General features: G+C 35.5%; 1 protein-coding gene across 2 annotated transcripts; it reads right to left on the bottom strand.

Annotated features, from left to right (window-relative positions):
• Positions 1 to 11,698: 11,698 nt before the first annotated feature.
• LOC137247147 (luciferin sulfotransferase-like) lies at positions 11,699 to 18,271 on the bottom strand. Of its 2 annotated transcripts, none has more exons than XM_067778224.1 (5): positions 18,063 to 18,271; positions 15,581 to 15,915; positions 14,494 to 14,623; positions 12,010 to 12,407; positions 11,699 to 11,936 (listed from the first exon to the last, which is right to left on the bottom strand). In XM_067778224.1, exons 2-5 carry the CDS (start codon positions 15,913 to 15,915, stop codon positions 11,795 to 11,797), a joined length of 1,005 nt encoding a protein of 334 aa, XP_067634325.1. In that variant the 5' UTR covers positions 18,063 to 18,271; the 3' UTR covers positions 11,699 to 11,794. The 2 variants fall into 2 exon arrangements, with proteins under 2 accessions (XP_067634325.1, XP_067634326.1); XM_067778225.1 differs by lacking the exon at positions 18,063 to 18,271 and adding an exon at positions 17,490 to 17,514.
• Positions 18,272 to 25,268: the final 6,997 nt, after the last annotated feature.

Genomic DNA, 25,268 nt, shown 5'->3' with positions numbered 1-25,268 from the left:
CCCATATCGTACAAACGCACTCTAGAGTCACCCCTGGTCCACCTTTATGGCGATATCTCGAAAAGGCGACCACCTATGGAACTAACTATTACTCCCTTTTAAAATACTCATTAACACCTTTCTTTTGATACCCATATTGTACAAACAAATTATAGGGTAACCCCTGGTCCACCTTTATGGCTATATCTCGAAGCGGCGTCCACCTATGGAACTAAGGATTACTCCCTTTTAAAATACTCATTAACACCTTTCATTTGATACCCATATCGTACAAACGCACTCTAGAGTCACCCTTGGTCCACCTTTATGGCGATATCTCGAAAAGCCGTCCACCTATAGAACTAAGCCCCACGCCCTTTTAAAAATACTCATTAACACCTTTCATTTGATACCCATATCGTACATACGCACTCTAGAGTCACCCCTGGTCCACCTTTGTGGCGATATTTCGAAACGGCGTCCACCTATAGAACTAAGGCCCACTCCCTTTTAAAATACTCATTAACACCTTTCGTTTGGTGCCCATATTGTACAAACAAATTCTAGGGTCACCCCTGGTCCACCTTTATGGCGATATCTCGAAACGGCGTCCACCTATGGAACTAAGGATTACTCCCTTTTAAAATACTCATTAAAACCTTTCTTTTGATACCCATATTGTACAAACAAATTCTAGGGTAACCCCTGGTCCACCTTTATGGCGATATCTCGAAACGGCGTCCACCTATGGAACTAAGGATTACTCCCTTTTAAAATACTCATTAACACCTTTCATGTGATACCCATATCGTACAAACGTACTCTAGAGTCACCCCTGCTCCACCTTTATGGCGATATCTCGAAAAGGCGACCACCTATGGAACTAAGGATTACTCCCTTTTAAAATACTCATTAACACCTTTCTTTTGATACCCATATTGTACAAACAAATTCTAGGGAACCCCTGGTCCACCTTTATGGCGATATCTCGAAACGGCGTCCACCTATGGAACTAAGGATTACTCCCTTTTAAAATACTCATTAACACCTTTCATTTGATACCCATATCGTACAAACGCACTCTAGAGTCACCCCTGGTCCACCTTTATGGCGATATCTCGAAAAGGCGACCACCTATGGAACTAACGATTACTCCCTTTTAAAGTACTCATTAAAACCTTTCTTTTGATACCCATATTGTACAAACAAATTCTAGGGTAACCCCTGGTCCACCTTTATGGCGATATCTCGAAACGGCGTCCACCTATGGAACTAAGGATTACTCCCTTTTAAAATACTCATTAACACCTTTCATTTGATACCCATATCGTACAAACGCACTCTAGAGTCACCCTTGGTCCACCTTTATGGCGATATCTCGAAAAGCCGTCCACCTATAGAACTAAGCCCCACGCCCTTTTAAAAATACTCATTAACACCTTTCATTTGATACCCATATCGTACAAACGCACTCTAGAGTCACCCCTGGTCCACCTTTGTGGCGATATTTCGAAACGGCGTCCACCTATAGAACTAAGGCCCACTCCCTTTTAAAATACTCATTAACACCTTTCGTTTGGTGCCCATATTGTACAAACAAATTCTAGGGTCACCCCTGGTCCACCTTTATGGCGATATCTCGAAACGGCGTCCACCTATGGAACTAAGGATTACTCCCTTTTAAAATACTCATTAAAACCTTTCTTTTGATACCCATATTGTACAAACAAATTCTAGGGTAACCCCTGGTCCACCTTTATGGCGATATCTCGAAACGGCGTCCACCTATGGAACTAAGGATTACTCCCTTTTAAAATACTCATTAACGCCTTTCATTTGATACCCATATCGTACAAACGCACTCTAGAGTCACCCCTGCTCCACCTTTATGGCGATATCTCGAAAAGGCGACCACCTATGGAACTAAGGATTACTCCCTTTTAAAATACTCATTAACACCTTTCTTTTGATACCCATATTGTACAAACAAATTCTAGGGAACCCCTGGTCCACCTTTATGGCGATATCTCGAAACGGCGTCCACCTATGGAACTAAGGATTACTCCCTTTTAAAATACTCATTAACACCTTTCATTTGATACCCATATCGTACAAACACATTCTAGAGTCACCCCTGGTCAACCTTTATGGCGATATCTCGAAACGGCGTCCACCTATGGAACTAAGGATTACTCCCTTTTAAAATACTCATTAACTCCTTTCTTTTGATACCCATATTATACAAACAAATTCTAGGGTCACCCCTGGTCCACCTTTATGGCGATATCTCGAAACGGCGTCCACCTATGGAACTAACTCCCTTTTAAAATACTCATTAACACCTTTCATTTGATACCCATATCGTACAAACGCATTCTAGAGTCAACCCTGATCCACCTTTATGGCTATATCCCTAAATGGCGTCCACCTATAGAACTATGGCCCACTCCCTCATAAAATACTCTTTAATGCTTTTCATTTGATACGCATGTCATACAAACACATTCCAGGGTTTCCCTCGGTTCATTTTCCTACATGGTTATTTTCCCTTATGTTGTCACCATAGCTCTCAACTGAGTATGTAATGTTCGGTTACACCCGAACATAACCTTCCTTACTTGTTTTATATTAATCTATTTATTGTTTATTTATTATATTAATTTTAAATAAGAATTTGTGGAAGATTCAGGCTGTCTTTCCAATATGGTGTCCGTCCTTTCTGGCATAGTTGAGGCTAGGGTCCGAGGCCTTTTAGATAGACATATCCTTCTGAGTACGTATTGTTCAGTCCAAGTTCTTCGATTTAAGATCAAGGATAAAACTGCTTTGTTGAAGTGGTTCGTATAATCATGTAATTTGGATTTAGTATTGTCAAATCTCCAAAAAGCTATTACCGAAGTCGGAGACAGCCTCATCTGGAGCTTAGATTTCGCTACAAGAGTTTTTGCGGGATACATAGTAAGCTATTGCAATAAGCTCCGAGTGATTATCCTAACTGCTGTACAAAAACATTACTCCCTTAGCCTGAATGGTACCTCATGTTTATAGTTATTATAGTTGAATAAGAGATGATGAAGTCTCCGCATGAATACTTATAAAAACGTACTCATGTCACTTTCAAAGAAATCGGCTCCAATACAAGATACGAGTCATGTTCAAAACATATCTCTAATTTTATAAATGTTTTTATATTTTCACCATATTTTTCGACCAAACATTGTATTTTGGAAATAGGCTCAAGCATAGTAAGACGTATGGTGCGCTAGTCATAGGCGAAGTGCTTGTCCTATTTCAATGAAGTGTAATAAAAGTTATGCATTTTAAAACGTCAAGCCACTTAACTTTGTGTGTTAATTAGTTAATGTCAATAATTGTAAAATTAGCTTGGAAACCAGTTTCTTTCATGTTTGATTTTCCAAAGGCAGAATCACCTTTGAATGAACTGGCAGACGGTGTAGCACTGCTTCGCCTCATCCTAAAGGTGCGATCACTTACAAACTGCCATTGACATCTCCTAACTGAAGTCCAAGGAAACTTACAGTTTCTACGGGATTGGGCCAAAGTGGCATGGGTGTTAGAGACATTCGTTCCCCTTTGTAGGTGAAAAAAATGTCATGTTGAGACAAATTATTACGACATACATTGCGTAGGTCGGTATTGATTCTGGATAAGAAGGAAGGGAAGTCTGCTGTTAATTGTGAGTTTCGGGTATTGGACTCTGATAACGGCACCTGTCAGGTATTTATAGCCATTGGACTTTGCCGGCTCATTGTGTATGACGCTGAGGGTATTTGTGCGCTTATCTTGTTCTAACGGCTGAGTTATTGCACACCTAATTTATTCATAGTGCTTGCGAAGATGAGTGTTGTGGTTTTTGGAGGTGGGGCCCATTCAATCAGATGTCTGTCATAAGAAGATATTCCGTGACAGTTCTGAGCGCGGTGTTTTCGTTCAGGCTTTCAGCTTCTTCCAGTTTATTCTTAAGCGAATTTTTCCGCTTGTCGCGCGCCCATTAATTCACAGTATCTAATCTAATATTTAGGTGCTTGCCCAACTCGTAAAGAGTTCTAAGGAATTCAGTGACCATCCAATGATAGATCCAATGTTTCACTTATTTACTTTTTTGACCAACACGAGTACGATGATCTGAATAAAATATTTTTGGCAATTTTCTTAATCCGCATAATTAATTGGGAACAATCAGCCCTATTCTTCATTTCGACTTGGATTGGAATTTTTTCGATTTGGCAATTTTGGTATTATGTGTTCCAATCTCTTTCGATCCAACGTCGAATCGTTCGATTTTGTGTATTCTGCATTTCGATCGTAGTTCCGTTTTTCTAAGTTGCAAATTAGTTGGCGGAAAAATATTTTCTTTTTATTTTTTTATTAATTTATAACAGAATTTTAACAAAAATGTAAGTAAAGCTTGTTAAGAAACGTAGAAGACTTTATGAAGATTGTTTTTTATGTTTCCAGGTCAAAAACAACATGTCGATGTCGAAGTCCTTGGACGTTTTTACCCCGCAAAAGTATCGTAACACATACTTGAAAGCATCCTTATTAAGTCAAAAGTTTTTTTTTTTAACCTAAATAAGAAAAGAAGTCATTAAACTTTACCACTATTACCACAATCTGGTAAATGCGATTTTATCTATCGTGGGAAGGAAGTTTTGTAAAAGCTTCAATATTTTCGGGAGCACTTGGTAAAACTCCGTTAAACCTGCAAGTAGAAATTGATGTTGACGAATAGTTTTGATTACCTGATTGACGGGACCGGCTGTATAATATATCATTGGTGATGAGTAAGAGTGCAGTTTCAGACCTGGTAAAACCAACCTAATTGTCAACCTCACCTACGCGAGGCGAATCCTGTTACAAGTGAATGTATCATACGCATATTTGCAGGCGAGGCCTAGGCTCATTGAATTAAGGGGTGGGGCCGGATTAGATTAGAAGATTCAATGTGGTCATATTAAATCGTTCCCCATATGGTTGGGCTAGTACCTTGATGGTGCTTGTTACCGAAACCTAGCGGATCTATGTATATCCGACAAAACCACCATCGACTTCGATAACGCTCCTACAAACATTCGGACGGTGTGTTTATTGCTCCAACAACAGCAATCACGTCTTCACGATACGCCAGACCCTGTATAAGGCTCACGATATGAGAATCGAGCCTCATTTATATTTTACACAATGCATTTGCCTTCACAAACGTGCAGTAAGTTCTGCTGTGAAGCTATTAAGTTTTGTATTGCGCTTATCAAATCCTTGAATATTTTCTTATCTTTACTAAGAATACTATATTCACAAATAGTTCTCTTCTATGAGATATAATTTTCCTGTTTCGCTGAGAAAGAGCGAAGGTGTAAGAAAGGGAGAGTAGGACTAATTTTTTTATGACGGGCATATCTGACACGAATCATAAGCAAATAGGAAGTGTGGTACGTTTTTTTTCGTTTTCAAAATCTGTCCGACTTCATAAAATACATATATAAAATATGAAGCTCGCAAATAGCTATATAATATTTAGTTTGGCCCGGACTTGGAACACCTTATTTGTTTTGTATGTCTGCATTTTCTCCCTGCTCTGAGTATATATATTAATATAGAGGCTGTGACCGTTAATAAGTCAATGTTTATGCGTTTGATCATTAACTCACTTTTTCGTTTCTTCATTTCTTCTCAATATTTCTAGGTCAATAAAAACGAAAGTTTCTTTCTCTGTAGACATACGAACATGTTTGTATGCATATGTATGTATATGTTGGTAATGATCGAACAAAATATAAAGAAGATAAAAATGTTTAAATACTTCCTTTATATAAATGGATCAAAAGAAACGAAAAATATCTCTGTAAACAAAGACAAAATCTTGTGGAACTTTGATATTCGAATTTACACATAACCACTTTAAAAATTTGTATAAGGAACAAAAGTAAAGAGAAAGTATGGAAACATTTTTTATCTTCTTCTTATTTCCTCCTTTTGTAGCATTGTCAAGGTGAGCTGAAGTACGTGTTAGGGTTTTAGTATTTAGCTTAATGAGTAGTTCCTTAAAAGTCCTTTTATATGAATATTAACATTTTAAAATAAAGAATAAAGTTTTAAAATATATAGTTTTATTCTAAACTATAATGGCGATCCTACCAACGAACCTAAATTTGACACTTTGAATATGACTTTCAAAGAAATTTTAAAAATTAAATTCAGTGCGTTTTCATACAACTAGAAAACCACTAAAATTTAAATAAAAGTGATACTAAAAACTAAATTAAATTTTGTGAAATTTACAATTATTTCATGTATACAATCTATTACAAACAAAAATCCAAATTATAAGATAAAATACTACTAAGAACATTGTGTTTGTGCGATAATTTTAATCATATTTAAAATAAAAATGTTCATTATTGAAATGGCATCATTTAGAAGAGTAAATTATATATTGAACATATATTCTGCATAATACAAGGTTTAATTTTTGGAGTAATTGTGCACACAAAGTTGCCATCTATTATAATTCAACCTCATTCTAGGTCCTTCAAAAACATAATTATAATTGACAATTTTTAACAAACAGCTATTAAGTTTTAACCTCAACAACATAGAAATAACACAACCAAATATTAATATAATAACAACAACTAAAAACAAACTATCTAGTACATCGAATCATCAAAAGATTGGGTACTTACATCAATACCAACATAAACTTTTTACGCAATTAACACAAAATTCAAATGTTTTTCACACTACAACACAAAATTATTACAGTGATCAATATACACTGTAAACTAACATTAAAAAATTAATTTTTCGTTTCACTGGAGGGGAGTAAAGTTATTAACTGTAGAGTTGTTAACTTTATTTAAAAATACTATATTTTTGTAAATTATTTTTGAATTATTTTATTTTGAATATATTTCAAAAAGAAAATTTTCTTGTTAGTATTTATAAATTTTCTGCATGATTCAATTACTAGAGGTTTGTTCTCCAATGATGACAGATCCTTGACGCTCCCAAATTGAAAAATCTGGACGGGTTGCTTTTACGAAGTAAGGAAAACGGGGAATAATTCAATCCCCTTCAGTGAAAATTGTAGTAGAAAAGTATTCTTGGTAGTATATTAATAGTGATAATAAATTTATAAATGCCAAAAGTTTTTGGGGGAAATAACTCATGTTCTACTAAATATTTCGTGAATTGATAAAGTTATGTTGGTTTGGTCATTCTTTCAGAAAATGTTTGAAGAATGCCGTACGTTAGAATTGTATTCAAAAATGCACTATCTCAAAATTTGTTTCAAAAACTCTCTATATGAGTATAAGTTCAATGCATTTTGCCATAAGAGGGAGTTAATGAAAAGCATTCTGAGATGAAGCGTTTTTCAATCTAACTCTAAAATAGGACGGTTTTGTGACAAATCCTGAATTGGGAGATTTTTGAAAAATATTTTGAGATAGCACGATTTTGAATAGGCAGCCGACATGGGTGATATGCTACTCAGGAGCCGCAATGAACTGACAAAAACAAATATAAAAGAAAATGGCTTATTGTCTTAGAACTTTATATTCCTACCTTGACTTTGACAGAAGAGTTAAGCTTTTGTGCGGTCCTGCTACACAGGGAGTGTTCATCTTTTTATTCTGAAATTTCGGAAAGCTCTTCCGTTAAGATTTCATGGAAGCGTTCCGGACAAACCATTAATTTAGAATATTCGGAATACGTTCATTTGATACTACCTCACGAGATCCGAATATATCAAATAAGTATATACAAAATATTCCAAATGTAAACCGATTCTCCAAATTCTTAAATGGAGACGAATGTTCCGAACATACGGAATTAATAGAACAGAAGGTCGACTTTTAATACGCGCCCAAAAATATCGAGAGAAGTGTCAAAAGACGCGTATTGACATCAATAACAATAAATCGAAGACGGAAATAAAAATTTTAGCTCGTTCAAAAGATATTCACGAAAAACCAAAAAATGACCCCGGGTTTCGTTCGCGACCTTCAGCCGAGCTTATAAAAAATTACCCTGGCCGGTCCACCAATGAGTTTAGATCAAAATTAAATGCGTGCAAAATCCCTTTGTACACAAAATCTTTTTATGTGTACAAAGACATTACAGCAATCACATGAAAGTTGTCAACTTCAACTGCAAATATCCGCGGACAGTGGTAAAATTTTTCTTTTCCGCCTTAGGATTATTGTTGCCGAGGTCACCTCCCTCGATATTTTTGGACGCGTATTAGCCGTATACCCCTGTTCTAGAATTTTACCTGAATAAGTTGACATGCCAAATAAATACATTTCGTTATGGCATCTCCATTACTTACTAATGACTTTTTTACGTGAATCGATTTACTAGTCGAAGTTTTGACGTTGAACAATGAATTTTGATTTGGTTTAGGTTTCGTATATTCATAGGTTTACGAAAGTGCACGATTTTTTGGTGTCCTCACTTTTCATAAAATTACCCCTATGTTCAATGTTCAGTCATACTAATGGATCGAGGCATAGTTAATAAATTCACTATAAAATTAAAAAAAAAGGGCTAAGGAATTATGCAGTTCAGTACTTATCCGGTATTTGTAAACTGATTGCTTCCTATTTCTACTACTAATATTTTTCAAAAAATCGCAAAGAAACAACACAGTTAACGGATGTCAATTCGATTTGGGAGCAAAATGGACGGAATTGCCAAAAAATTTGTCTGTCGAGCAAACCTCTTGTGATGGAATCATGAATTTTCTGTATGAATATTAATATTTTAAAATAAAAAATTTAATTTTAAAATACATATATAGTTTTATTCTAAACTATAGTGCTCATAATAATTATAAAGCATCTAAAAAATAAACGTTGACTTATAATTATTGTCATGGCTCAATTATATGGTTGGCTCGTCTCATCAGCTTCATATTGTAATTTGCTTAAGATTCTGGAAGTGGTAATAAGACTGGAAATTGGAATGAAAATGTTAAGTTTAGCGAAAGTAGCAGTGGGTGTGGGAGCAGGAATGGAGTGGGGAGTGGTGGTGTGATTGGGGAGTGGGAGGAAAACAAATGGAATAGGGCCTGGACAAGAAAAATGAAAGATAGAGTAGAAGAAAATGGGACAGATAGAGAAGAGGGGAAGCGAGGCTCAATTTTTAAATATAGGCAAACCAATTTTCGGACAGAAAAATGTCTGCGGCATACTCTTTTAGTATATATTTCACAATACATGCAAGAATATTACAGTACTGGTAATTTGAGCTTGAGGGTATTTTTTTATTACGAGTACATCACTCTTTATTATAAATTTTGTCACTTCTTTAAAACATTTACATTTTTCACACAAATTGGATTAATTGGACACTATTTCTATAAGAAAAGTTCTAAAGAAAAACTCTTAGCTGTGTTGGTTCTCCCGCCACTAAATTAGTTAGGAAACGTACTCAAAATTTATGAAACTTACCTCTGTATGGATTGAAGAATTAATTTGAGAATTATTCTTAATGTTGTTTTTGAGACGGAAATTCTAAAAGTATGAGCAAAATTAATGTGCCCCTCCAATACTCAAAACTATCATCAATCAAATTAGCGATTCTTTTTTTTTTTTGTCATTTTCAATATTCACAGTTTTTTGCCTATAGCTTTTTGAGGTAACTGAGTATTGATATTTGGATTATGCACGATAATAGCCTATCGGGTACTAAAAATACCTGGGCTTCACCTTCGATGTGCCCCTTTCAGTTTTGAAGGTAGAGGCAGAAAAGTGGAAGCACTTGGTTGCGTAAATTTTTTTCAGGAGCATGTTTTTTGTGGGCACAGCTACAGTTTTACTTTTATCACTTCATACCCGTTTGTTAATTTTTTCTCTACACCACAGAAGTATGCCATCAATTGTCCCATCTTGGAATATTCACGCAAGGAAAGTTGTTGATGTTTGTTCATGGGGCAAATATACGAAATTTCCGACAAAAATTGGCAATCATCAAAAAGTGTAAAAAAAAAATTTTTTTTTAACCAGGTTTTAATTAAAAGTAAATGAAAAGAAACACAAATTTGGTACAAAAATTAAAAAAAAAAAAATTTTTCTACACTTTCTGACGATTGTCAATTTTTGTCGGAAATTTCGTATATTTGCCCCATGAACAAACATCAATAACTTTCCTTGCGTGAATATACCAAGATGAGGCAATTGATGGTATACGACTGTGGTGTAGAGAAAAGGTTAACAAACGTGTATGAAATATTTGACGGTTACCCGATTTCATATTTTTGCCAATATCTCTAAAACCGGGTTTCGGGTATCAACAAAATTTTACCTAAACATACCCCACACAGATATGTACATCCTGATACAATTTCAACACAATCGGTTAAGAACTGTTTAAATAAGTAAAAAAATTTAAGGTTTTCCGGGTTTTATATTTTTATAAATATCTCCAAAACCGGATCCCGGGTATTAAAATTTTTTTTTTCTAAACATACTTCGTTCACATATCTATACGTTCTTAAAGTTTCAAAAGGATTGGTAGAAAATTGTTAAAATAAATGTGTTGCAAACTTTGCAGTAAAAAATATTTGGCGGTTATTCGGTTTTATATTTTTACCGATATCTACAAAACCGGGTCTCGTGTATCAAAAAAATTTTACATAGCTAACAGCTGCATATATCTCCATATTTTGTTAAAATTTCGATATAATCGGTACAGAAGTGTTGAAATAAATGTATATTTAACATTGCGACCTCAATTTATATATATTTTGCTCGATCTTTTGACTATATCTTTTTGAGGCATTATGTAAGACGAATAATGGCGATGTACTATAGCTCCAATTTACCCCTCAATGTTCCTAACAGAAAGATATTTGCGTGATACCATGTTTCACAAACAATTTTTTTTCTCCAAAAAAACCAAAGGTTGGAGGATTTCCCCATATATATAACGAATACGATACTCTTGTGAGCTGCCTAATTGTAAGTATATAGGAATAGATGGTCCACGCTGCAAATAAAATATCAAATTAAATATCAGAATTAAATGAGAAGTTTATTTAAAACAAAAAAATCTAATTCTAAATCTATAGTTTGTAACAAATGTAGTTGTATGACAAAGATAAAAGAACTATCTCTTACCCAGCAACAAATATCATTCACACAACAAATATCATTGTAACACGCATTACATACAGTCCGGTGGAAGTGACATCAAGCACATAAGTTAAAATCTTGTAAGTGAAATTCAAGTAAAAAACTCAAAACCCGGTAGAAGTGGCGTCAAAATACCACTCAGTTATGTATTTAGACTCGAAATCTGCTCATAATGCATAAGATTGAGTTAATTGCATCTATAAGAAAAACTGCTTATGTGACGGAGCTTTAAACGAAAAATGTGGAAATATGCCACATATGTGTGCAGTACAAACCCTGCCTGATCTAAAACTTAATTGTTTTAAAAATTTTTTTTTTTTTTACTGAACAACCAAAGAAAACAAAAGGTTACGTAAATCTTTATTTGGATCTGTAACATTCTGTTACGTGAAAAAAATGCTTCCACTAAGCGGTTCCCCGCCGTATTGTTGATTTCCTGCAAAACACTCTCTTAAAAAGCTGCGATTGTCTAAGGTTTCATTGGTATAAGCTCGCTACTCAAGTAGCCCCAAAGAAATAGTCTACATTTAGGGCTATTTTTTTAGTTTGAAGTCCGGAACTATTGATGCTATTGAAATTTTTACTTTATTGGCGAATCTATTTGGCAGGCGTATTATTTTATTCTAGTTAAAGGATACTTAAAATAATCGGTAGAATTAATATTTAGTATAATTGATAAAATCATCAACGGTGAGCTGGTAATCTTTCAAACTATTCTCAATCCAATTATCCAGTTGTTGTACACTAGACTGTGGAAGTTCATCTTTATAGCTCCCAACTATGCCACGACGTATAAAACTATATTTCGAAAAAAAATGTGAAAAAATTAAGTTTGAAGTCGTTTATTAGATAATTCTCTCTCAAAACTTACCTAAAATCCGGAAGAGCATGATTTGTTGCTTCTCTTATAATTTCATGCTCTTTGATATGATTACAGGCGGGATTATTCTTCATTTTGTTGAAGGAAAGATGTTCTATTAATTGCGGCAACTGGTCTTTTGAAATTTCGCGTTCCAAAAATTTACACACATCCTTAATAACTCCACACAAATCGCTTTTCATGCGCTCATAGCTGGTGAAAAAGATTTGTGGTTGATTACGAATTTGCCAAAAATCGAGTACATGTGGCCAAAATGGAGTATAAAATACAAGACCGTCAATGTACGATTGAATTAGGTCTGCCATGTTACCCTGATAGCTCACGATACCAATCCAGTGATGATAATATGAAACCGCAGCATCTTTAGGATCACGAAACAGATAAATTATCTGAAAGATAAAATGATAAGATAAAAATAGTCAACATCTTTCTCTTCGTTGTGTATTTTAGTTAATAAAACGCAGAAATGATTAACTATGTTTTTCTCAGGAAAAGCTTATAACTATGATATTTAACATAATGGGCATATAGATCGAGCTTGATGAGCTAAACGCCCGCAGAATCCTGTAAGAACAAAAACGGTGACCTTGTAACCGATGTCCAGAGAGTACTTACAATATGGAGGGAACACTTCTGAGGTCTCTTAAATAGAGCCAGTGATGTACCGCACTGTAGAACTGTAGAAGAACTAGTAGAACTAGTCAAAGACTTCGTTTATTTGGGAAACAGCATTAACATAAACAATAATATCAGCTCTAAAATCCAGCGAAGAAATACTCTTGCCAATAAATGTTACTTTGTACTAGGTAGGCAATCGAAAAGTAAATTCCTCTCTCGGCAAACAAAAATCATTCTCTACAAGTCACTTATTGTACCGGTCCTGCTCCATGGTGCAGAGGTATGGAAGATGACAACATCATAGTACCGAAGTATTTTTAGTGATGAGCTGTACGTGCTTTACGCAGACATCAACATAATCCACCTAATTAAAACGCAGCGACTAATCTGGTTAGGCCATGTTGTGCGAATGAATGATGATCCTCGGGCTAAGAAAGTATTTTCATCGGAACCAGAGGAAGTGGACGGACCACATTCCGCTGGAAGGAATAGGTGGACAACGACTTAAATTCCCTTAGTGTGACCAGTTGACGTCAGTTAACCCAGTGAGGTAGCGAAATATTGCAAAATACTTTTTTAATTTGTAAACATCTTTGTTCTTTACGTGGGGAAATCCAGAATGTAAGCGTAAGTGTAGCTGTAAGCGTAACCTAAGACTTTGAAAGTCGTATGCTGTATGGGGATTCAAGACAAGTCAGAACAAGGAAAGGAAAAAAGAGAAGGAAAGGTTTAATATAGATATATAATTTTCGAGTCATAGACGAGTTACCGATTTATTATCGAAGTGTTACAAGTTTGGTTTTTATAACAAAATTTATCGATTTTTATCGACAAAATAGCGTTTTGTTATTGAAAAGTTATTAATTATTCATCATCAATTTGTTATCTGATAGTTATCTACTTGCTTTCGAAGTTTTATCAGTTTATTATCGGCGTGCCATAGATTTGTTATCGAAAAGTGATCAACTCAGTATTAGAAAGTTATTAATTTATTGTCAAAGTGTTATCGATATGTTCTCAAAAATGTATTTACTTGTTGCCAATTTGTTATCAGAGTAATATTTTTTGTTATCGGTTTGTTAACAAAAAGTGATCGATTTGATATGGAATAGTACTGGTTTTTTGTCAGAGGGTTAAAAATTTGTTATTGATGAATCATCGGGTTTTTAATATACAGATACCGAGAAAAATTTATTAAAATATTGTTGGCGCATCTGAAACACGTCGATAACAAGCCGAGAAGAAACCAATAAGAAGCCAAAGAGCCGATTATAATTCGCTGACGATAATAAGCCGACAATAAAACAGTGACTTCTCGGTTTCGCTTGCTACCGACTAGAAACCGACGAAGCTATTCTTAAAAAGTACAAAATTAATTGTTTCTAGTATAACGAAGTCTATGGTGGCTTAACTTCAATCCCTATGTGAGCTCTAACTAATTCACAAACACTTGTTTCCTTAACGTACTCACACACCGAACTTCACAAGTACTTGGTATTCACGCTCTTTTCAATGTTCTTTAATTTGGTGCACGTAGGGAATTATATTTGATATATGAGTTGTAAAGATCGAGATCTAATCGATTTTGGTAAAGTGAGGCTTTACGATACGATCGGTGCTTGGCGTCACAACAATGCACACTTTCACAGCGCTTTGAGCGTTTATACACCTTGCAAGACGCCTGCTTAGAAAGTCTAGTGAGATTTCTGAATCACACCTTGTTATAAATTAAGTTCCGCTTCGAAAACATCAAAAAGTCGGGAAGAGCTGCCTTCTTGAAAAAGAGTTCAGGAACATACATTTAGAACACCATGGTCAGATGATCTGAAAAATAAAAATTTTAGAGCTACGGATTACCTTTGGCTTCTTGGTCCATAACTGTTTCGGTAGTAGCCAAGCCGGTAAATGCGATTTCATCAAACGCGGTGAAGTTAATTTATTGGCAGCTTCTATAACGTCGGGTGCAGATGGTGCAACTCCGTTAAACCTGCATGTAGAAAACTTGTTTAACTTTGAGGCTACTTCATTTAGATCAGCTGTACGGTATACAATTTACAACAAAACATATAAGCAAATATATAAGCGTATCGGTATAGCCACGCATTTAGAAGAAGACCGGCCAGCATAGATTTTAGTGTGCACAAGGCGAAGCCAACTTATTTCAAAGCCAAACTATGTTTGTATATCAATTTACCGCATATTTCTAACGAAATAAAATTGTTTGTTGTTGGGACCCAAACGAAACAACCCAGCAAAAATCGCGAGTACTCCATACATGCATGTATGAAGTACTCGCTATGGACCAAACGAGTGATCTAAAATTAACCACAATTTATACAAAAAATATGGTTCAATTAACATTGCGATGTCCTAGGATAGGACCATATACTCCAGCTCAGCATTACATCAGAGTAATCCAGTATGACACAAGTGGACCATATGATCCAACGATTTTTGCAGGGAAAGCGGCGTTGCTATCGGCCGCAGAGAGCAATTACGTGGTCGTCCTTGGTCTACAAGTATTCTATCATAACTCTCCTGATGTATGGATGGTTCCAAGACACAAAAATCAGAGAACATGACCGTTTAAGTATTCGAAAGAAAATCTCTTCACAAGATTTGTGGTTGGACGAGCTGAACGGGCTTAACGGCCATATGCAAATAAAGCAGCGTAAAATTTCCGACAGCTTCGCATTACACGTCTTGTTATAGAAGCGTCATAGCTTAAGACGTTTCGGCCGCGCAGGTGTTCTTATGTGGACCTTACTTCGAGAGCAGAGGAACGATAATGCATTCACTAAGGTGCGAAAAACAACAGACATCGTTCTGTAGCATGCAGACTTGTTAAACTAAGGATTATAGAGTCATTAAATTATACGAAGTCTCCTGATCTATACCAGTCTTGTTTTAATTGCTATTCATATATAAGTATATAAATACTTACTCTAAAAATGGTGAACGTTCACCAATATCCACAGATTTTGCCTTTTCATAGTCAAAACTGTTCATTATCAGCCAAGTCATCTCCTGTGCCCAGGTGGTGCCACATTTAGCACTTGTTACAACCCAAACATCATTTTCTCGTACCTCAAAGTTCTTTACGCGATCCAATACCGGTAAAAAGGTGTCACCCAGTGAACAGTAGCGCTTCTGCCAATTTCCCACTACATCGACGCTGGGCTTTGAATTTGGATATATATATGAAAAACCACCGAAAACTGACAACTTTTGAAGTCGATCCAGTGGTATACTCTCAGCGTGGAAAGTCTTGTAAGACATCTGAAAAGTAATACTTATTAAAACAAAACTTAACGGGAGGGCCTTGATTTTAGCAGAAACTTAATCGACCGTTCAGTGGAAGATGAGCCTAAGTAGGCCGCCGATAAAACTTTAAAGAAACACTCCAAATCATCCTAGGTTGGGTTAGGTTGAGCTGCCTTTCGAAGCATCGAACTGGCAATAGTAAGAGAATTTAAATCGTTTTCCACCTGATCCTTACGAGTGGTGGCGCCGTCTTCCTTCACCTCCATAGGTGGGTTCCAATAATACCTTATGAGCTGGAGGATCACCTTTCACTCGCTTTGCGGATGCAGATCCCGTACGTTCCGGTAACAAGCACCATGTATGTTCGCACTTTTTTAAATAGCGTTATAGTACTATGGACGTACGGCCCGCACTAAGGCTACATTGAGGCCTTAGGCCTTGTTGTAGTTGTTAACGCTGTATTCTTGGCCGTAAGGTCTGCAAGCCTCGCATAGACGCCATTGTGGTGCAATCTTTCTGCAACTTAGCATGTAGCCGATGCAGTTTGTTTAAGTCGAGTTGAGACTGTCCATGATTGCTTCTTTCGAGACATTGTTGAATGTCCCGGCAGAGAAACCCCCAAGACAAATCCTAGTACTCCAGAGCTTTCTCTGAGCTCATGGCCACCTTATGCAGTACAGTATCGACTGTATTCTTTTGGTGTAAACAGAAACTGGGTTGATTTATTAACCGATATCGCGCTATCGATTTTTCGATAGGATTTGAGCTCAGGAATAAACGTTCCACTACGCATACCCAAAAAAATAATTTTCGAGGCTGCGAAATTAAATTTTTTTTTTTTACTTTTTTTCGACTTTGATTTTTAAGGTTTTTTTCATGACATACTAAAAAAATTTCATTTGATTGTAAAATTTTCATGTATAAAAAAAATAATAAATTTTTTTTTTCATAAAACTGTTACCGCCCACGTTTTTAGCGAACATTTTTGGATCGGAGAGGGTATACACATGAAAATTTCTTTAGTAGGTCATGAAAAAAACCTTAAAATTCAAAGTCGAAAAAAATGCCAAAAAAAAATGAAATTTCGCAGTCTCGAAATTATTTTTTTGGGTATACGTAGTGGAACTTTTCTTTCCTGAGCCCAAATCCTTTCGAAAAATCGATGGCGCGATATCGGTTAACATTCGTCCATACAAATCGACCCACCCTAGTAAGTAGGTTGTGCTGAAGAAAACAATATCTGGGCCCTTAATTTGATTTTTTGAAAAAATCGTCTAAGTCCAAATGTAGGGCCTTTTGATTACTGGGGTAAACACAAGGAATAATAAGACACAGTAGGAAGCCATATGTGAAGACACCAAGAAGTTTTCTATGAAAAAATTCGTCTCAAGCAGATGTTAGATAGTTGTTGAACTGTGTAATCAATGCACGGTTAAAAATTTTAAAGTAAAAATTACACTCCTGAAAAGTATTTCAACTGTATACTACACATATCTAAGCACTGCTCGCAATGACTATATAGTGCAAGTGGGTATATAAATATACGTCTAATACTGTTTTCACACAGAAACTTAATGATCTTATTTCACCTTCTAATGAAATCGTAAATTTTTTGCTTTCACACAGAAGTAACTGCTCGATTAGTATGAAGAATGAAATGTCAAGCGAATAAAATGACAATGTATATGACAGACAATCATGGCGGAACGATACAAGGTGGCAGCATGGTGACATACCTACAAACAAACAAAATTCCATGTACTTGTAAATTCGATGGACAAATGTCAAAATCGTACTGCGCCGGTAGTTGATGTATCAAATCAAATAAAAAAGGTTATAATCAGCTGTTCGATGCGGCCACCTTGTATCGTTCCGCCATGCAGACAATGACATTTACTTTGACAAATGACATTTCTAAGCACTGAACACACCAAAAACTAAGAAGCGGAACGCGGCCAACAGAGTTGCATTGTGCTTTTGACTTCATTAGGCATTCGATTAGCTACTAATGAAATAATTATCGATTCGAATTTTGTAGGGAATATTGAGCTCAATAAGCGTCTTAATGTAGAAAACTGCCTTTATTATTCAATAAGCCGTCTGTGTGAAAATAGTATAAGGCTTTGCATGCCAATTTATTTAATGAAGATAACGAAACTTACGTTGCTTTTTTTTGCTCACTTATGTTTGATCAAATTATGTACAGTTGACTTACTGAAGTTTATACTCTTTGTAATGAAGCGCTTGCTAAGAAAAAAAAGTATCTAACGGTCTTAAAGCTGCGTAAAAGTTCACAAATTATGAAAACTAAATTTAACGAACTGAAATTAAATGTTGTGAGATAAGCTGATCTACATTCAAACCACACCTAGCAAATATTTAAATACCACTGAAGCATTGAAACTAAGAGGCATAACATAACAACAAATATTAAAACAAAAATTAGAGATAAAATTTAGAAATAATAGTGGGCACGATGTGCATACAGACAGATCTACCGACATTAGGGTGGACAATGTTTTTTGGTTTTCCGCATGGCCGTCAAAGTATTAAGCATTGGTTTTTATTATTTATTATACTCAGTTGAGCAGGGCTCACAGAGTATATTAAGTTTGATTGGATAACGGTTGGTTGTACATATATAAAGGAATCGAGATAGATATAGACTTCCATATATCAAAATAATCAGGATCGAAAAAAAATTTGATTGAGCCATGTCCGTCCGTCCGTCCGTCCGTCCGTCCGTTAACACGATAACTTGAGTAAATTTTGAGGTATCTTGATGAAATTTGGTATGTAGGTTCCTGAGCACTCATCTCAGATCGCTATTTAAAATGAACGATATCGGACTATAACCACGCCCACTTTTTCGATATCGAAAATTTCGAAAAACGGAAAAAGTGCGATAATTCATTACAAAAGACCGATAAAGCGACGAAACTTGGTAGATGAGTTGAACTTATGACGCAAAATAGAAAATTAGTAAAATTTTGGACAATGGGCGTGGCACCGCCCACTTTTAAAAGAAGGTAATTTAAAATTTTGCAAGCTGTAATTTGGCAGTCGTTGAAGATATCATGATGAAATTTGGCAGGAACGTTACTCTTATTACTATATGTACGCTTAATAAAAATTAGCAAAATCGGAGAAGGACCACGCCCACTTTAAAAAAAAAAATTTTTTTAAAGTAAAATTTTAACAAAAAATTTAATATCTTTACAGTATATAAGTAAATTATGTCAAGATTCAAATCCAGTAATGATATGGTGCAACAAAATACAAAAATAAAAGAAAATTTAAAAATGGGCGTGGCTCCGCCCTTTTTCATTTAATTTGTCTATGATACTTTTAACGCCATAAGTCGAACAAAAATTAACCAATCCTTTTGAAATTTGGTAGGGGCATAGATTTTATGGCGTTAACTGTTTTCTGTGAAAATGGGCGAAATCGGTTGATGCCACGCCCAGTTTTTATACACAGTCGTCCGTCTGTCCTTCCGCATGGCCGTTAACACGATAACTTGAGCAAAAATCAATATATCTTTACTAAACTTAGTTCACGTACTTATCTGAACTCACTTTATCATGGAATGAAAAACGAACGAAATCCGACTATGACCACGCCCACTTTTTCCATATCGAAAATTACGAAAAATGAAAAAAATGCCATAATTCTATACCAAATACGAAAAAAGGGATGAAATATGGTAAGGTAATTGGATTGTTTTATTGACGCGAAATATAACTTTAGAAAAAACTTTATAAAATGGTTGTGACACCTACCATATTAAGTAGAAGAAAATGAAAAAGTTCTGCAGGGCGAAATAAAAAACCCTTAAAATCTTGGCAGGTATTACATATATAAATAAATTAGCGGTATCCAACAGATGATGTTCTGGGTCACCCTGGTCCACATTTTGGTCGATATCTGGAAAACGCCTTCACATATACAACTACCACCACTCCCTTTTAAAACTCTCATTAATACCTTTCATTTGATACCCATATCGTACAAACAAAGTCTAGAGTCACCCCTGGTCCAGAAAGGCCCACTCCCTCTTAAAATACTCATTAACTCCTTTCGTTTGATACCCATATTGCACAAACGAATTCTAGGGTCACCCCTGGTCCACCTTTATGGCGATATCTCGAAACGGCGTCCACCTATGGAACTAAGGATTACTCCCTTTTAAAATGCTCATTAGCACCTTTCATTTGATACCCATATCGTACAAACGAATTCTAGGGTCACCCCTGGTCCACCTTTATGGCGATATCTCGAAACGGCGTCCACCTATGGAACTAAGGATTACTCCCTTTTAAAATGCTCATTAGCACCTTTCATTTGATACCCATATCGTACAAACGCATTCTAGAGTCAACCCTGATCCTCCTTTATGGCTATATCCCTAAATGGCGTCCAGCATGGAAAGTGAACCCACCATATAGTTGAATTACTCTGTGAGTGGTCAATATTTGATATTATGTTATGCCAGGTTGATGCATTAGCTCCTGCTCCATCAACCTACATTTAAAGTTAATTTTTGAAAAAAAAGCAGATGCTATAGGAAAGCGGCGAACACCAAAATAGCTGTGACAATTATTTTATCACATTTCGTCCATTGAATTCTTCTTTATTTATTTTCAACAATTTAAGTAAAAACGTGTATGAATTTTGTAGTTAAAACTATTCAAAACAATTACAAACAAGTAAGGAAGGCTAAGTTCGGGTGTAACCGAACGTTTCCTACTCAGCTGAGAGCGATGGAGACAAAATAAGGGAAAATCACCATGTAAGAAAATGAACCTGGGGTAACCTTGGAATGTGTTTGTATGACATGTGTATCAAATGGAAGGTATTAAATAGTATTTTAAAAGGGAGTGTGCCTTAGTTCTATACGTGGACACCTTTTCGAGATATCGCCATAAAGGTGGACCAGGGCTGACTCTAGAATTTGTTTGTACGATATGGGTATCAAATGGAAGGTGTTAATGAGTATTTTAAAAGGGAGTGTGCCTTAGTTCTATGGGTGGACGCCTTTTCGAGATATCGCCATAAAGGTGGACCAGGGGTGACTCTAGAATTTGTTTGAACAATATGGGTATCAAATGAAAAGTGTTAATGAGTATTTTAAAAGGGAGTGGTGGTAGTTGTATATGTGAAGGCGTTTTCGAGATTTTGACCAACATGTGGACCAGGGTAACCCAGAACATCATCTGTCGGGTACCGCTAATTTATTTATATATGTAATACCACGAACAGTATTCCTGCCAAGATTCCAAAGGCTTTTGATTTCGCCCTGCAGAACTTTTTCATTTTCTTCTACTTAATAAAGTAGGTGTCACACCCATTTTGCAAAGTTTTTTTCTAAAGTTATATTTTGTGTCAACAAACCAATCCAATTACCATGTTTCATCCCTTTTTTCGTATTTGGTAGAGAATTAGGGCATTTTTTTCATTTTTCGTAACTTTCGATATCGAAAAAGTGGGCGTCGTCATAGTCGGATTTCGGCCATTTTTTACGCCAATACAAAGTGAGTTCAGATAAGTACGTGAACTGAGTTTCGTAAAGATATATCGATGTTTGCTTAAATTACCGTGTTAACGGCCATGCGGAAGGGCAGATGGTCGACTGTGTATAAAAACTGGGCATGGCTGAAACCGATTTCGCTCTTTTTCACAGAAAACAGTTATCGTCCTAGAATCTAAGCCCCTATCAAATTTCACAAGGATTGGTAAATTTTTGTTCGACTTATGGCATTAAAAGTATCTTAGACAAATTAAATGAAAAAGGGCGGAGCCACGCCCATTTTGCAATTTTCTTTTATTTTTGTATTTTATTGCACCATATCATTACCGGAGTCGAATGTTGACATAATTTACTTATATACTGTAAAGATATTAAATTTTTTGTTAATTTGCTAATTTTTATTAAGCATACATATAGTAATAGGAGTAAATTGTCTGCCAAATTTCATCATGATATCTTCAACGACTGCCAAATTACAGCTTCCTAAACTTTTAAATTACCTTCTTTTAAAAGTGGACGGTGCCACGCCCATTGTTCAAAATTTTACTAATTTTCTATTCTGCGTCATAAGGTCAACTACCCTACCAATTTTCATCGCATTATCCGTCTTTGGCAATGAATTATAGCATTTTTCGGTTTTTCAAAATTTACTCAAGTTATCGTGTTAACGGACAGACGGACGGACGGACAGACGGACGGACGGAGGGAAATTGCTCAATCAAATTTTTTTCGATACTGATGACTTTGATATATGGAAGTCTATATCTATCTCGATTCCTTTGTACAACCAACCGTTATCCAATCAAAGTTAATATACTCTGTGAGCCCTGCTCAACTGAGTATAAAAAAACCTTTTCGAAATAACTCGAATTGAGAATATTTTATGAAATATTCGAAACTTTTGTTAGAAGTTTTCTAAGCATTTTTAAATTTTAAATTTTTCAGCTTAGCCGGTTTCAATACAAGTATCTCAAAAGGTGGTCACCGTGGTGTGATAGTAGCGTGCTCCTCCTACTTCACTGAGGATTCTGGGCTCGATTCTCATGCAAACAAGAGAAACAAGGTTTTTAAATTGGAAAAGCCTTTCTTGTCAATGAAAACTCATCTACCTTACAGATGCCGTTCAGGGTCAGCGTTAAACATTTAGGCCCGCCAATTTATAGGAAAAATTTAAAGGTGCACGACGCAAAAGAGGAAGGAAGTTATGCCATAAACCTTTTCGGAGGTTACTGCGCCGTGAATTTATTTATTCTATCTCGAAATTCGCGATGATATTTGATAATTTTTTTTTTTTTTTTCACTGTGTCTTCCATATAAAATGTTTCGTTAAGTACATACATCTTATAACAGTATTGCCAATTTTACGTACTAAACAGTAATTTTAATACATCAAAAGAAAAATTTAATTTTTTGCCTCACCCTAAAGTGCATATGACTTTCCAACATACATATATAAAGAATATAACAAACTTGCTAGGAATATGACGTGATAAGAATATCTGTAATCGATTTCTAAATTCACTTATACACTGCTCATATAGGGAATATCACCAATTTTTCTAATTTCCATAAAATGTATGTATAGTACAAACTCAATGCCAAACTTCAACACGATATCTTCAATGGCTTTTGATTTCACGTTATGCTGTTAACGGACGGACGGAGACGGACGTACATGGCGCAATCAAAGTTTTTGTTGATGCTGATGATAGAAGTATATACATTAAGCTGGGTTGATTTGCATGGACGAAAGTTAACCCATATCGCGCCATCGATTTTTCGATAGGTTTTGGGCTCACGAAAAAAGTTCCACTACGCATACCCAAAAAAATAATTTTCGAGCCTGCAAAATTTGAGTTTTTTTACTTTTTTCTTTGATTTTTAAGTTTTTTTTCATGACCTACTTAAAAAATGTTCATTTGATTTTAAAATGTTCATGTATATCCCGTCCGACTCAAAATTATCCGCTAAAAACTTTGGCGATAACAGTTTTTTGAAAAAAAAAAAAATATATTTTTTGAGTTTTGAGGAGTGTTTTGGTGAAAAAATTAATTTTTTCGCGATTTTTTTAAGGGTTTCTTCAGAAACGTGCAAAAGTGTTGCCGATGAAAACAAATTTGTCGCATAGTTCCTATCCCACTTAGAATTATGCGATAAAAACGTTGGCATTAACAGTTTAAAAAAATAATTTTTTTTTTTGGGTTTTGGGACTTGTTATGATCGAAATCGATTTTTTTTCATTTTCAAGGCTCCAAATCATTTTTTATGTATATGTTTCCGTTAGACCCGTTAGACCCACCAATAAGTATACCAAAAAGATCAGGGGACGATCTGAGTTGATTTAGCCATGTCCGTCTGTCCATCCGTCCGTCCGTCTGTCCGTTGGTTTGAACGCAAGCTAGTCCCTCAATTTTTGAGATATCTTAATGAAATTTGGTACGCAGGCATATTTTGATGGGGGATTTAACATTTGTCGGAATCGACCGGATCGGACTAAAATGATTAAAATCCTCTTACCTGAACAGTCGGTTGTATGGGATATATATTATAAATATGTCCGATCTTGACGATTTTTTCAGACAACCATCTATGCCCAATACGTAAGCTTGTGGTAAAATTTGATGTTGCTAGCTGTTGAAATGAGGCAGAAATGGTGCAGAAATGGCGAAAACCCTCTTATTGAACAATCGGTTGTATGGGAGGTATATGCTATAGTGGTCCGATCCGATCGATTCCGACAAATGTCAAATCCCTCATCAAAATATGCCTGCTTACCAAATTTCATCAAGATATCTCAAAAAGTGTGGGACTAGTTTGCGTTCAAACAAACGGAGAGACTGACAAACGGACGGACAGACGGACGGGCGGACGGACAGACGGACATGGCTAAATCAACTCAGCTCGTCCCCTGATCATTTTGGTATACTTACTGGTGGGTCTAACGGAAACATATACATAAAAAATGATTTGGAGCCTTGAAAATGAAAAAAATCGATTTCGATCAAAACAAGTCCCAAAAACCAAAAAAAAAAAAAAATTATTTTTTTAAACTGTTAATGCCAACGATTTTATCGCATAATTCTAAGTGGGATAGGAACTATGAGACAAATTTGTTTTCATCGGCAACACTTTTGCACGTTTCTGAAGAAACCCTTAAAAAAATCGCGAAAAAATTAATTTTTTCACCAAAACATTCCTCAAAACTCAAAAAATATTTTTTTTTTTTTTTTCAAAAAACTGTTATCGCCAAAGTTTTAAGCGGACAATTTTGAGACGGACAGGGTATACATGAAAATTTTAAAATCAAATGAAAATTTTTTAAGTAGGTCATGAAAAAAACCTTAAAAAAAAGAAAAAAAGTAAAAGAACTCAAATTTTACAGGCTCGAAAATTATTTTTTGGGTATGCTTAGTGAAACCTTTTTTCCTGAGCCCAAAACCTACCGAAAAATCGATGGCGCGATATAGGTTAATAAGTCGACCCAGCTTAATATACATATCTATCTCGATTCCTTTAAACCATTACGTACTACGGTTAGCCAATCAACGTGAAGATACAATACATGGCTTAATAAATTTCTTTTTTCACCTTGATCATTTTAAAATATGTAAATCTTTTCCGACTAACTTATACCGTTACAGATAATCGTTATCAGAATCCCGTGTGCTTTGCTCATCTGAGTATAAAAACAATCTGAAAAGCAAATACAAAGCTGAGAAGCAAAGAGCCACCACAAAATAAAAAAATCCATACGCTAGTAAAAAGTAAAAATAACATAATAATGGCCAAATACTCGTGAAATTCGATGTGTAAACCTGAACATTACGTTTAGAAAAAT

The sequence above is a fragment of the Eurosta solidaginis genome, chromosome 3 (assembly GCF_040869045.1).
Source record: "Eurosta solidaginis isolate ZX-2024a chromosome 3, ASM4086904v1, whole genome shotgun sequence".
Taxonomy (NCBI): Eukaryota; Metazoa; Arthropoda; class Insecta; order Diptera; family Tephritidae; genus Eurosta; species Eurosta solidaginis.
Note: the sequence above shows the minus strand (reverse complement) of the source record. Positions and strands in the feature narration are given on the sequence as shown.

Excerpts from the sequence above, each read along its gene's own strand:
- LOC137247147 (XM_067778224.1), bottom strand. The coding sequence starts at position 15,915 with ATGTCTTACAAGACTTTCCACGCTGAGAGTATACCACTGGATCGACTT. Across the intron at positions 14,624-15,580 it reads GAACGTTCACCATTTTTAGA|GTTTAACGGAGTTGCACCAT; the intron begins GTAAGTATTTAT and ends TTCTACATGCAG. Across the intron at positions 11,937-12,009 it reads CATGCTCTTCCGGATTTTAG|TTTTATACGTCGTGGCATAG; the intron begins GTAAGTTTTGAG and ends TTCGAAATATAG.